This window comes from Danio aesculapii, chromosome 15 (assembly GCF_903798145.1).
Source record: "Danio aesculapii chromosome 15, fDanAes4.1, whole genome shotgun sequence".
NCBI classification, from domain to species: domain Eukaryota; kingdom Metazoa; phylum Chordata; class Actinopteri; order Cypriniformes; family Danionidae; genus Danio; species Danio aesculapii.
Window position 1 is genome coordinate 4,633,745 of NC_079449.1, and position 14,963 is coordinate 4,648,707.

Genomic DNA, 14,963 nt, shown 5'->3' on the forward strand with positions numbered 1-14,963 from the left:
TAATATGTCATTACGTTACAAGTAAATACTACAAAATAAACTTAAAATACTGACAAATGACTTCGGATGTTATGAGATCAAGACTGAAACATGATTTATAGAACTTAAACACACAGAAACCTCAAATGCTTGACTAAAAACAGACAAACTCGGAAGCATGTTTAAAGACGGTGACATATCTAATAAAGCGGAATGTTTATTTTGTAATAAGCCATATAAAGCACAAGATCTCTTCTGTTAAATCAAATTCTGACTGCATGATATCTTAAAGTGTTTAGTAGTATGTTAGTATGTTAGTTAGTATGCGTTACCTTTTGTATAACTCGCTCTCTTTCTTCTCGTTTTGACTCTTTTCTTGATTTAATGCTGTTTGCGCTCTCAAAATTCATCCCGTACGCCGCCATGACGCTGCCGAAAACGCAATCTCAACTGTCGTAAGTGTTTGCCGTAATTCAGCGTTTAAAAAAACTCGATGGATTTCCGCCGGGTGGCGCTGAAAGAGGAAACCTCGTTCAATCCCTAGTGCGTTTTCATAGACGTGTTTACAGTTCAGCCATATTTGGTTGATTTTGATAACAAGGATTAAAGGACATCTAGTAGCAAAAAAACACGTAGTAGTGGATGTAGTTTTCGCGACAGTGAGGAACACGTTTGGGGCAGCATTCAGATCGTATGCAGTGCGATTAAATCGCTTAAAATCCATTAAATACTCAAAACCGGTGGAGAAACGAGTGTACTACAGAAGGTAAAGCAAATAAACTCTTTAAAATAGTGTTTACTATACATGTTGGCTATGTCTGTCAATTCTATGTCGTGTTTATATATGATGATAGCTCAGTAGTAACGTTAACAAAGCAAACGTTACGTTACGTTACATTAACAACGTTACAATCGATAATTACAAAAAACTACTTTTTAGCTTATGTTATGAGATTTATTAATGCTTTCAGCTTTATTATGATGCTAATTTATCACCTTTTTCAGTCAAACGTAATCACTTCCATCATAAATGACCAATTTTGTTTACAAGATCCAAGGTTATGTTAAATGAATAACGTTATGATCAATACAAAAACGACTTTTTAGGTTATGTTATGAGATTTATTAATCCTTTAAGCTATATTATGATGCTAATTTATCACTGTTTTCGGTCAAATGTAATCACTTCCTTCATAAATGACCAATTTTGCTTAAAAAAAGCTAATGTTACGTTACATGAATAACGTTACGATCTATCAATACAAAAAAAACTACTTTTTAGGTTGTTATGAGATTTATTAATTCTTTCAGCTTTATTATGATAATAATTTATCACTATTTTCAGTCTAACGTAATCTATTCCATCATAAATGACCAATTTTGTTTAAAAAAGCCAACGTTTTTGCTTAAAAAAGCTAACGTTATGCTACATGAATAACGTTACGATCTATCAATACAAAAAAACTACTTTTTAGGTTGTTATAATATTTATTAATGCTTTCAGCTTTATTATGATAATAACTTATCACTATTTTCAGTCAAACGTAATCTTCCATCATAAATGACCAATTTTGTTAAAAAATTGTATATGTTGTGTTCAACTTTTGTGTTTATAAAGTCTATTATATGAGGTTTACACACAATTATGTATATTGCATAAACCAAAGTAAAGAGAAAATATGCAATATTACAAGAACTGTGTAATAAAATGTTAGAAAATACATTTGAGTTATTGTATTTTTAAATGTGTAAATATATTTTCTTCCTTCAGATCGTACATTTACAACTGAGACTACATTCCAGTCATCCTTTGAGGGAACAAACAAACAAACAGGAGAAAATCAAGTGTAACAAAATAAACACATTTACCATGTTTGCTATAGTAAAAACTGAGAGTGTTGAAGAGGAGATTGATTACACGAGTGATCTAGAACCATCTAGAATCAAAGATGAAGATACTGAAGACACCGACGAAGACACAGGTTGGTGTTCAAAATCATTTGCAAATGTCCAGATAATACAAAATATGTTTAACAATGCAATTTATAAATGTTTTTCAAGCATTCTTAGCCAATCCCCTTACATATGCACTCATTGCTAGCAACTTTTTCCATGCAACACTTTTTTTATTATCATATCGTATTCAACTTTCATATTTATACCCACTTTTATTTATTACCAATTTAAATATATGTAAATACATTGCTACCAGTGCACTTCTGGTTAGGTTCTGGTTGTATTTCGTTGTTTGTACTGTAATGTGCAATGACAATAAAGTTTATCTAATCATCAATATGCTGACATGTGCAAAACATAGTATACTTTGGTCTTTAACTGAAGCCTCTGTCATTTCGCATTGTATTTAAATATGAGATAACCATGGTTGTGAGAGCATGAAATGAAATAAATGTACAAATAAAATCAATTGAACAAATGTTAATGCAACCAATGTTCCTTGTAAGCTGGATAAGTGACGTGAGCTTATATTAAAACAGGTTACTTTCGTATTGATTGGATTAGCACATCAAATAATGTTTACTGAATTATTTAAACTTTTTTTTTTACATTTTATTATTGTTTTTTTATGTTTATTCTACACTTGATGGACAATTAAAAAGGCAGTAAACAATTGGAGCACGTGATATTATATTTATTTACTCTTCATATTTTTGCATGTTTAGACTTAATGAAAATAAAACAAAGTGCATCACATACATTTCAGAAATATACATGCGTGTATATATATACAGTATATATATATATATATATTTTTTACTATTTTAGTTTCTTGAAATAGCAACGTGCTAAGAATGCACCTTAACACACCTCTTTTATGAGCGCAAATGCTTTTGCTATTTAAGCAGCATGCTGCAAACCGTCAAAATGACACTTGCGTCGAACTGAAACTAGCAAACAACAATTGCGTTGCGCCTTGAGCCGGGTGTATGATGGGGCCCATAATGTTAATAAATAGTTTTTTTAACATTTTGCACGTTTATTGCAGAATCGACAGATGTAAAAGAAAAAAAGTGAAGACCTGCTTCAAATTAAATAGTTTTTAAAATAATTTTTGCATGTTTATTGTAGTCTTGTCAAACAAAGTGAGCAACTGGAGCACATCAAACACATGATGTTAATAAATAAAAAAATATATATATATATTGCATGTTTATTTCAGACTGGACAGACAAAAGAAAAAAGTGAAGAACTGATTAAAATTAAATCCAAAATTATTAATTTAAAGGGCACCTATGGTGAAAAATCTACTTTTCAAGCTGTTTGGACAGAAATGTGTGTAAGTATAGTGTATAAACTGTCATATTGGGGTGATATAAACACACCCAGTCCTTTTTTTCCAAATTTAACAACATAAAAACGGTGGACCAATTGGAGCGGTTTTCAGATCGATCGCAACTTTACGTAGGAGTGCGGTCCCCCCGCCCACCAATATTGATTGACAGCTGTGCGCATTAACATGTCCCGGTAGTCACGTGTATAATCATATCAACAAGTCAGGACGAGCGCAAAACAACCGGGAATAAAAGGTGTGTTCAGTTCGCTAGGATCATCAATCGTCATCAAACGTGATCAAGAGTGAGTTTCACAAGTTTAAAATGTTTTAAAACAGAGCATGTGTGTAATGAATTACAGTGATTCACCTCAGATTCACTTCATCAGCTCAGCCGCGTGTCAGAACAATTATAAAAGACGCTTCAATCCTGGTTTGTGGACGTTAAATCGGGTTTATTTTGTACATTAATATAACATATTCATACAGCAGTGGAGATTACCAGTATCATGTCACATATGCAAGCAAAACAAGTGCAAAGCTTAACGCTCTGTCTCTGTGTGTGTGTCTGTGTGTCTGAGCTATGTGTGTGTGTGTGTGTGTGTGTGTGTGTGTATGTGTCTGCGCTATGTGTGTGTGTGTCCTCGCTGTGTGTGTGCATGAACTTTGACATTGTGTGTGACTCATTGTTGCAAATCCACAAAAAAATGCATCAAATAGTGATTGTTAAAGTTCTTACTGTAGTATTTCTCACACACGTTATGTGAGATCTGCTTCCTGAGGCAGCCGAGGGCGGCGATTGCTGACAGGCACGTGGGAACGGTGGGCGGGGAGGACTAGCCTTAAAGGGCCAGTACAAAAAAAAACAGCAAAACCTTTTTTCCAGCTATAATATAGACACTTCAAACAGCTATAATAAATAATCTGATGAGTGTTTTGAGCTGAAACTTTACAGACACATTCTGGGGACACAAAAGACTCATATTAAATATGAAAAAAGGGGTAACCTATGTGCCCTTTAAAAATAATAATATTTGCATGTTCACTGTTTACTTGATGAACTTAAAGTGCGCAACTGGAGCACATCAAACACATGATGTCATTAAATAGTCTTTTTTACATTTTGCACATTTATTTCAGACTCGACAGACATAAAAGAAGAAAGTGAAGAACTAGAAGAGGCGGAGGAGAAAGATCCATATCAGAAACCTTTCACACCCGAAGAAACAACTCCAGAGCGATCTAAAAACACCAAAGCCAAAGGCTCCTTTATGTGCCCTCAATGCGGAAAGAGCTTCACTCGCCGAGACAGCCTTAAGGAGCATTCCCGCATTCACACCGGCGAGAAACCGTACACGTGCCATTACTGCAAAAAGTGTTTCACGCGTAACGAAAGCCTGAAGCATCACATACGAATTCACACTGGAGAGAAACCATTTGAATGCCAACAATGCGGGAAGAGTTTCACCTTTAAAAAGAGCCTGAAGGTTCACGAAAGAATCCACTCGAGAGACAAGCTCTTCATCTGCCCTCAGTGCGGAAAGGGTTTAACTTGTAAAAAGGGTCTGGAGGACCACCTAAGAGCGCACACTGGAGTAAAGCCCTTCAAATGCCTTCACTGCGGGAAGATGTTCAAATGGGCTCACAGTCTTACCTATCACCTGCACACGCATTCAGGAGACAAGCCTTTTAAATGCGTCCACTGCGGCGAAGGTTATATATCTCCGTCCATTCTGAGGAACCACATGAAGGTTCACACTAATGAGAAACCGTATGCATGCACTATTTGCGGAAAGAAGTTTTTGTGGCTGGGCAATTTCAAGGATCACCAGAAAAGACATACTGGCGAGCGAGATCAGCAGTGTTTAGAGTGCGGAAAGGGTTTTACCACGTCCAAACGCCTGAAGGAGCACCAGAAGATTCATAGTGGGGAAAAACCGTACAAGTGTTCGCAGTGTGACAAGTGCTTCACTCAGTCCGGGTCGCTGAAATGCCACCTCCGGGTTCACACTGGGGAAAGGCCGTTTAAATGTCTGTCGTGTGGGAGGAACTTCTCGCAGCTGACCAATCTGATCACTCATGTTAAAAAATACTGCAAGAAAGCGTCGAAGTGAAATGGAAATTGGATGGGAGTTAATTATGTGGATGATTCAATAGCCGGGTTTCCATACTAACGTGAAACGATGCTTATTAATTACACACCTTTGGCTTATTCCCTGCTTTATCAGGGGTTATCGGAGTGGAATGAACCACCAATTGCTCTGGCATGTGTTTATTTTTCACAGCAGATGTTTTCCAGCCACAACCTGATACAAAGAAAACAACCTTTAGTGCTGGGAAACCCACACACCCTCTCATTCACATACTACATCCAATTTAGAAATCATCGCAGTGAAATGGGAATTGGATGGGAGTTGATTACGTGAGTGATTCAACAGCAGGGTTTCTATACTTATGTGAAACAATGCTGATTAATCACCCACCTTTGGCTTATTCCCCGCTTCATGAGGATTTGCCACAGTGGAATGAACCACCAATTATTCTGGCGTGTTTTTTTTCTCAGCAGATTCCCTTTCAGCTGCAACCTGGGACTTACTCTCTCATTCACACAATACATTCAATTTGGAAATCGTCACATTAAAATGGAAATTGGATGGGTGTAAATTAAGTGGCTGATTCAATAGTCAGGTTTCCATACTAACATGAAACAATGCTTATTAATCATCCACCTTCGGCTCATTTCCTGCTTTATAAGGGGTTATCACACAGTGGAATGAACCACCACTTATTCTGGCATGTGTTTTTTTTTTTAAACACCCACATACTCTCATTCGCACACTACATCCAATTTAGAAATCGTTGCAGTGAAATGGGAATTGGATGGGTGTTGATTATGTGGATGATTCAATAGCCGGGTTTCCATTCTAATGTTAAACAATGCTTATTAATTACACACCTTTGGCTTATTCCCTGCTTTATCAGGGGTTATCACAGTGGAATGAACCACAAATTACTTTGGCATGTGTTTTTTTTTTTCACAGTAGATGTTTTCCAGCCGCAACCTCTTACTAAGTAAAAAACCCTCAGTGCTGGAAAACACCCACATACTCTCATTCACATACTACATCCAATTTAGAACTAATCGCAGTGAAATGGGAATTGGATGGGAGTTGATTACATGGATGATTCAACAGCAGGGTTTCTTTACTTATGTGAAACAATGCTTATTAATCACCCACCTTTGGCTTATTCCCCGCTTTATCAGGGTTTGCCACAGTGGAATGAACCACCAATTATTCTGGCGTGTGTTTTTTTTTCCTCAGCAGATTCCCTTTCAGTTGCAACCCGGGACTAAGAGTACAACTCTCTCATTCACACAATACATCCAATTTGGAAATCGTCACATTAAAAGGGAAATTGGATGGGTGTTTATTAAGTGGCTGATTCAATAGTCAGGTTTCCATACTAACATGAAACAATGCTTGTTAATCATCCACCTTCGGCTCATTTCCTGCTTTATGGGGGGTTATCACAGTGGAATGAACCACCACTTGCTCTGGCATGTGTTTATTTTTCACAGCAGATGTTTTCCAGCCACAACCTGATACAAAGAAAACAACCCTTAGTGCTGGGAAACACCCACACGCTCTCTCATTCACATACTACATCCAATTTAGAAATCATCGCGGATGGGATTTGATTATGTGGATGATTCAATAGCCGGGTTTCCATACTAACATGAAACGATGCTTATTAATTACACACCTTTGGCTTATTCCCTGCTTTATCAGGGGTTATCACAGTGGAATGAACCACAAATTACTCTGGCATGTGCTATTTTTTTCACAGCAGATGTTTTCCAGCCCCAACCTGATACTAAGTAAACAACCCTCAGTGCTGGAAAACACCCACACGCTCTCTCATTCACATACTACATCCAATTTAGAAATCATCGCAGTGAAATGGGAATTGGATGGGAGTTGATTACGTGAGTGATTCAACAGCAGGGTTTCTATACTTATGTGTAACGATGCTGATTAATCACCCACCTTTGGCTTATTCCCTGCTTTATCAGGGGTCACAACAGTGGAATGAACCACCAATTACTTTGGCATGTGTTTTTTTTTTTTTTTTCCACAGTAGATATTTTCCAGCCGCAACCTGATACTAAGTAAACAACCCTCAGTGCTGGAAAATACCCACACACTCTCTCATTCACATACTACATCCAATTTAGAAATCATCGCAGTGAAATGGGAATTGGATGGGAGTTGATTACGTGGATGATTCAACAGCAGGGTTTCTATACTTATGTGAAACAATGCTGATTAATCACCCACCTTCAGCTTATTCCCCGCTTTATCAGGGTTTGCCACAGTGGAATGAACCACCAATTATTCTGGCGTGTGTTTTTTTTCTCAGCAGATTCCCTTTCAGTTGCAACCCGGGACTAAGAGTACAACTCTCTCATTCACGCAATACATCCAATTTGGAAATCGTCATATTAAAATGGAAATAGGATGGGAGTTGATTACGTCAGTGGTTCTCAAACTGGAAGTCGCAGAATAATTTCAAGAGGTCGCGAGAGTGATGTAAAAATTGTGTAATTTTCAGTGATTAAAATAGATATTTTTAAGTATTACAAGTGAAAGCTACAAACAAATATTTTTAGATGTTTTAAAGATATTATTGATTAGTGTTTTAATCAGTGTGCAGTAAATAACTCGCTAGTTATCACTACAGCACGCATCTGGATGTGAAAACCGCAACTGCAGAGATGGATAAATTTGTAATTCCCAAATCTAAAAATGCAGAGGAAACTGTGGACAGTTTGCCTGAGTCATCGGAACCGTCTACTTTGACTAAGTATAAGAGCAAGACCCCATCAGAGCAAAACAGGAAACGTCAGAAATATCAGGACGAATTCATAAAGTATGGATTCACTTGCTGTAATGTCAACAATACCCATTTAAAGGTAAGCTGAAAGTAATTTAATGTATAGTAAATATAGTTAAAATACTGTGAACAGCTTAAAATGAGTTGTTTTTAATGTGTGTATATGCTTTGGTAGTGGGGGGTCGCGAGTCTATGACGATATTACATTGGGGGTCTCTGGCATAAAAGTTTGAGAACCACTGGATTTTTAATTGGCTGATTCAATAGTCTTGGTTTCCATCCTTACATGAAACCATGCTTATTAATCATCCACCTTCAGCTCTTTTCCGTCTTTATAAGGGGTTATCACAGTGGAATGAACCACCACTTATTCTGGCATGTGTTTGTCACAGCGGCTGCTTTTCCAGCCACAACCTGGCACTAAAAAAAACAACCCTCAGTGCTGGGTTTCCATATGCATACGATGCATATTAATCATCCACCTTCAGCTTATTCCCTGTTTATCAGGGGGTTTCCACAGTGGAATGAACCACCAATTAATCTGGCATGGGTATTTTTCACATCGGATAATTTTCCAGCCGCAACCTGGCACTAAGAGTACAACCCTCAGCTGTAGGAAACACCCACACACTCTCTCATTCACACACTATATCCAATTTTTGGAATCGTCGCAGTGAAATGGAAATTCGATGGGGACAGGTTTCCATTCTAACGAGAAACAATGCTTATCACTCACCTTCAGCTTATTCCCTCCTTAATCAGGGGTTTGCCACAGTGGAATGAACCACCAATTATTCTGACATGTGTTTTACACAGCTTTTGCCCTTCCAGCTGCAACCTGGGACTAAGAGTACAACCCTCAGTGCTGGGAAGCACCCACCCACATTCACACATGATCAATTTAGGCCCTGTCCACACGAACACGAGTATTTTCAAAACCTCGTTTTTTTTCTACGTGGTTTCGCTGTTTGTCCACACGGAAAAGCAGTGTCAGGTGACTGAAACCGAAACTTTCTGAAAACTCTAGCCAGGGTGAAGATTTTCCCCAAAAGTCTGGGTACAGTGTGGTTGTGTGGACGCTACAACCAGAGTTTACGCCTCATGACGTCAGCATACTTGCTGTTTTCTCCTTTCTGATCACGGCTGGTTTTACACCAAATGCGGAAGATGCAAATGAGGCAAAATTGCACACATTCGCTGCCAACGCGTAGCATATTTGGTGTTGTTCGTACTGCAAGACGGTAATTCACTTCTGTTCTCATGTTTGCACTAATCTGTATGCGATTTACTCATGCAAATACTTAATTCCCAGTTTGGTGTGAACTTAGTATAAAGGTGTCATTATCGCCCCCTGTTGGCACAACGTTTTCCCACAATGCAAACAAATTACGAAAACATGCTGCATTTTCTCGCAACACTTTCAAATAGCTCAGAACACAATGGAAACGTTTCAAGGGGACCCTAAAACCTCACGGACGCCGCTGTGCTGTGACTATTGCTCAGTGTAGTTGTAGGTGATCTTTGAAAGGTGAGATTTTGTTTGTTTATTTTAACATCCTGATTCCCCAGCCTGATCACACGAGAAAACGTAAGTATTTTACGTTGACAGTTTAGTGGCTAATTCGTACGAGTTCAGTCGTACGAAATTGTACGATTTTAAAAAGGAGGCGTGGCACCTAACCCCACCCCTAAACCCAACCGTCATTGGCGGATGAGCAAATCGTACTAAATTGTATGAATTAGATTGTACGAATTTGTACGAATTAGCCACTAAATCAAAAAGTTACGAACTGCTGTGAGATTGTGTTGGATTCCTTTGTCTCTTGTATTTTATTAGCCTAAATAACCATAACCTAAATAGCCAGGTCAGTCACGTTGTAGGGTCTCCTTGAAACATTTACATTGTGCTTGGAGCTATTTGAAAGTGTGAGAAAATGCAGCGCGTTTTTGTAAATTGTTTGCTTTGTGGGAAAATGCAGCACGTTTTTTAAAAATGTGTTTGCGTTGTGAGGATTGTGCTGTCAAACGAATCAAGATTTTGTATTAATTTGCTGCCGTTTTTTGTAACTGCACGTGTTTTCTTAAATTGCAGCACGTTAAGCTCTCTCGGCCACCGTACATCATAGTGCGTTTTTACATTTTCATGTAGATGGAGATTTCTTTTTAAACAAAAGCAGGGAAAACCCATTTCTAAAAATACCCTTGAATGTGTGGACATGGCCTTAGTTTATCTAATTCACCTATTGACCTTACTCTTGACGTACGAGCGGATGCAGTCATTGGAATCTTTTTGGCTCGACACTTCCAGTCTCATTCACTTCCATTGATTTTTAGACATTAAAACAGCTTGTTGTTGCACATTGATAATGTTTTTTATTATATTATTCTACTTTTTATGTATACTCATGAACACGTATGTTTGTTTGTAGAGAAAGTAGTTTGATTTTTTTTCCACCATGTATTATTCCTGGTCATTTCTCCATAGGCAACTGAATTGGAAGTTCTAAAACAATCGCACAAACGAGCGCACTTCCTCACTGCAGAAGAAGGTCAATACTGCATGTCTTTAGGGGAACTTTTCAAAAACAAAACCTTTTTTTTTTGTGAATTAAGGGATTTTCTTATTTGAAATTTGCAGTTTTCCAAACAACCTCAAGTCAGCAGAATTTGTTTTTTCGTTCATTACAGGGTTTTTATTTTAAATTTGCCATTTCTAGAACCATTTAAAGCGAGTGTAAAAACTTTATTGCGGATTAAAGAGATTTTTATTTTAAAATAGGCATATCCATTTCTCATTTAGAAATGTTTACATTGCTAAAAACAACTCAAGCAAGTGTAAAAACATTTGCACGAATTAAAGGATTTATATTCTAAATGTAGCATCTCCAAAACCAGCTAAAGTGTCAAAATTATTTAGCAAATTAAGAGATTATTATTCTATATGTAGCGTATCCACCTCATTCGAAATTCGAAACCAGGCTAATGATTTTCTCCCAAGCAATTTCTTAGTGTAAATAAATGCTGCATTCCAGTTTGCCTACTTAACCTACATCCTAAAAGCGTGTACTCTTGTTGTGAAGCAAAAGTACATGCGGAGGAGTGTTTGAAGCTTTGTGATGAACTACCTTCTCATGAATGCACTATTCTGTTGTTTAGTTTGCTCTGTCAACCTTTCTAGCATCATTTCTTTTTAATTAATGTCAATTCCATCATCATGTTTTTATGATTTTAGTTTATTCATAATTTTTATTTCATGTAATTTGACTTTAGTTTTTTGTTTGTTTGTTTGTTTTTATAATGTAATGTTTTGTTTTTGAAGGCTGGTGATTTATTAATGTCTGCACAATAAAATAAAAAGAACCCAAAGATTGCTGTCAATCTTTTATAGTCGTTGACATTATCTTCAACAGGTACGGTATGAAAAATCTAATAGCAGACAGCTGCTTCTCACTCAGGGCTGTTTATGCTAATGAGGGAGAGATGGTCACTAATGGGCGGGGCTTTCCCCCTGTGATGACACATACAAAAGGTGAATGTCAATCAAAGTGCTTCCTCAGACTGTTTTTATCAAGTGTGATTACAAAGAATATAATTAAAGTTTACCATTAGAAGCTGCTTATATTCACAGACTGTTGTCTATAAACTAAAAAGAACGCAATGTTGATTTCAGTCTTTTGCAGCCCGCTTTTTAAGATCAACCAATAAACTAAACTGAGGTGTAGACACTTGATTAATAAAATGAATTAAATGATATTAATAAAAAGGTTTTCAGCATTATTCAGCAGTGACCCTGAAACTCATTCATTTGATTTCTTTCACCTTTTCATTGGTTAGATTAGAATATTCCTTTGTTCTGCATGGAATCAGTTCCTCTAACAGCTTTAGAACTTGCATTCCGTTTTAGTTTCCATGGCGACACATCAGGGTTCAATCATAGTCCACATGAACCAGATGTGGCTGCAGATACATTGACACTGGTTTGTCTATAAGCTAACTTACGAGCGATCTGCTGATGAATCGCGGCTTTAAAACGCGCCAGTGTCCCTGTATCTGTGGTTACACTCAGTAAACAGCGGCGAGTTCAGTGAACTGATTACCTTCACGGCCAAATCGGCCGAACAGCAAATCAGCGCTGTTTAGGAAGATTCTCAACAGCGCTCAAATGTTCCAGTATCGTGACAACACTACTTGCAAATTGTGTTTAAAGCTAATTTTAATTTCTGTTAAGAGTGTATTTAATCTGTATGATGATCACTGTACAAACTGGGGAACAAAAAAATCCAAGTGTTATGTTGAATTACTTGTTTGAGAGCAAGCAAAACCTTTCTTGCTTATTTGATTTTACACATTTCTACTCTCTAAAAAAACATACAACCCATACAACTAACATGCTACAAACCATAAAAGTAATGTCTCATTTTTACAGTAAACTACCGTATTTCATTAATTTATAGGAGGTAATATGTGTGTATTTTGATTTACTAACGTCTACACATCTTTTGTTGCACAGATAGACACGTTAACACAGCCTTATGCAGGTGATGTTGAGAGAGTTACATAATGAACCAAAGCTCATCACAAACAACTTTTCCCAATAGCAGAGAGTCTATTAAAGTATAGAAGGTGCTTAGTGTCATTCACACAGCTACTAAACACCAGTATGGTGACATGCATAAAATTAAAGTCATGAAATAAACATTGTTTATCAGCATTAGATGTAACATAAATCTCTAATGTACATCACTGATGGAGAAACAACTAAAAAGATCCATAGTAATGTCAACAAAACGCATAACTAGTGATGTGCCGTGCAGGGAATTCTGGGAAAGTCAATTTACGGTTATTCGCTGTATATATTAATTAAACATACCGTTGACCATTTTTACTGTAGCATTTTTACAGATTTTTACCGTTGAAATCACTGCCATTTTTTACACGTCAGTTATGATTTAATATTATTAGATTGTTTATGTACGTAATGGGAATTACATAATGTTATCATAGAAAGTATACTGTGATGTTATTAAAAACATAATAAATATTACCGTAGTTGAGCACAATCATTTCTAAAATCAGAATTGTTTATTTATTCTACTGCATTCAATAATATTACAAAGTTTTTGTTGGGGACAAATTTTCAACACCATGTCTCTGACAGCTACAGAATCAGTGCATGTATAAATATTATAATAAAAGTACGTTATAAATATTTTTTGAGACACTTTAAACATCTGGGTTAAAAATAAATAAATAAATACTATAAATTATAGCATATATACTATAAAAGACTAAATCTATAAAAACCTTGCATCAAATCACTTGTGAAAGTGCTATAAACCAACTTATACCCAGTTTTAAAGAGGCTGAAAATCAGTCCACAAACTAATAAAAATATAAATACCAGATGTTGTTCATTCTTTTGTAATACCTTATATAAATCATAATTTTTCTTGAACTGTAAATTACCATAATATTTTTTCATTTGGATTTAAAGCCAAAAAAATTGAATTTTAGACGAACTCACCTATTTCTTCTAGATTTCACAGGAGATGATTCTGTAGTTTGTCTCAGCCTGTTGACAACACTGAAATGCAATTAACATTTAGCTACATATACACAAGCAATGGAAAAAGACCAAAATAAATGAGGTGAAAGCAAGCAATATATTATCAGACAGTATTGTTTCCGTCACAATCATGATGAATATAATAATAATCTTCCAGGTCAATCTGGAGAGAATGAATGACTTATAAACATCCAACATCCTTTTTTACTGAATCGATAATGATTGATATAAAGCTTTAAAATGATAGAAAATGTGTTCAGAGCACAGAAGAAATGACTTGTATTTACAGCTTCACATGACTACACTTAATGAATTGAGTTATTTCACAGCTACCACACTCCAAAATCACAGAATCTGGTTCTACACAGGTGCAGTTTGAGGACAAAAAGAAAACGGACAATCGTTTTGGAAAACAACATCTGAAAACACTAGTGTGTTATAAATGGCATACATGTGCACTATTCTAAGTTATTTTGTAGTAGAAATAGTGCAAGTACAGTCTTTTGCAGAAATTTGGGCACCCCTTTTGTGGCTGCATAATTATGTGCTCTTTATAAGAGAAGATCGCAGTGAAATGCCATTCGGATTTTAGAGAAAGCTAGATAACGTCATGCTTTTCAGACAGAAATATGCAGAGTAGTAGTATTGAGATGTGTGAAATTAAATTGAAAGTGAAAAATAGGCTGTGCAAAAGTTTGGTCACCCTCTCGTTTGTGTGCATTTCAAAACCTGTAGTCACTTAATGCTGATTGATTACAACACAAACTTGATTTGAGCGAAGCTGCAGTCACACACAGAGTTTGAGCTTACAAAATTCTGTAGTACGGCACAGCGAAAGAGGGTGAGATTAAACGAGATCATTAGCCACTTAAAAAAAGCAAGAGATTGGTCCATACTTTCAATTTCTGTGAAGAGAGGTCATGTTTTGATCCGCGATTGGTCACACGCAGTCAAGTAATGCGATTTCGCAGGTCAGAGTTCACCAAGCTTGAACTTTGCAATGCATCAAACTGTGAAACTTGTCACGCAAGCTTGCGTTTCCAGTCTGACGCATTCGCGTGCGTATGAATGGAAGTCTATTTGGAGAAAACCCCAGTGTGACCGCAGGTTTACTCAGTGAACCTTAACAATCCTAACACAGGTGCAACCAATCATGAAAAAGGATATTTAAGATAGCTGATTGCTAGTTGTGCTTCTCCTTATTGCAAACCTGAAAGTAGCAACATGGGAACC

The 14,963-nt window shown here is 36.7% G+C and overlaps 2 protein-coding genes across 2 annotated transcripts in view; one reads left to right on the forward strand and one right to left on the reverse strand.

Moving 5' to 3' along the window:
* The window catches only part of cwf19l2 (CWF19 like cell cycle control factor 2), a 55,912-nt gene extending 55,494 nt beyond the window's left edge, over positions 1-418 (reverse strand). Inside the window, 1 exon segment of the mRNA XM_056474184.1 lies at positions 312-418. Within this exon segment, the coding sequence (XP_056330159.1) occupies positions 312-404 (93 nt within the window). The 5' untranslated portion in view covers positions 405-418.
* Positions 419-490: 72 nt separating this feature from the next.
* LOC130241816 (gastrula zinc finger protein XlCGF8.2DB) lies at positions 491-11,575 on the forward strand. The gene is made up of 3 exons (XM_056473779.1): positions 491-745; positions 1,751-1,961; positions 4,409-11,575. Exons 2-3 carry the CDS (start codon positions 1,850-1,852, stop codon positions 5,380-5,382), a joined length of 1,086 nt encoding a protein of 361 aa, XP_056329754.1. The 5' UTR covers positions 491-745; positions 1,751-1,849; the 3' UTR covers positions 5,383-11,575.
* The last annotated feature ends 3,388 nt before the right edge of the window (positions 11,576-14,963 follow it).

Excerpts from the sequence above, each read along its gene's own strand:
- LOC130241816 (XM_056473779.1), top strand. The coding sequence starts at position 1,850 with ATGTTTGCTATAGTAAAAACTGAGAGTGTTGAAGAGGAGATTGATTAC. Across the intron at positions 1,962-4,408 it reads AGACACCGACGAAGACACAG|ACTCGACAGACATAAAAGAA; the intron begins GTTGGTGTTCAA and ends CATTTATTTCAG.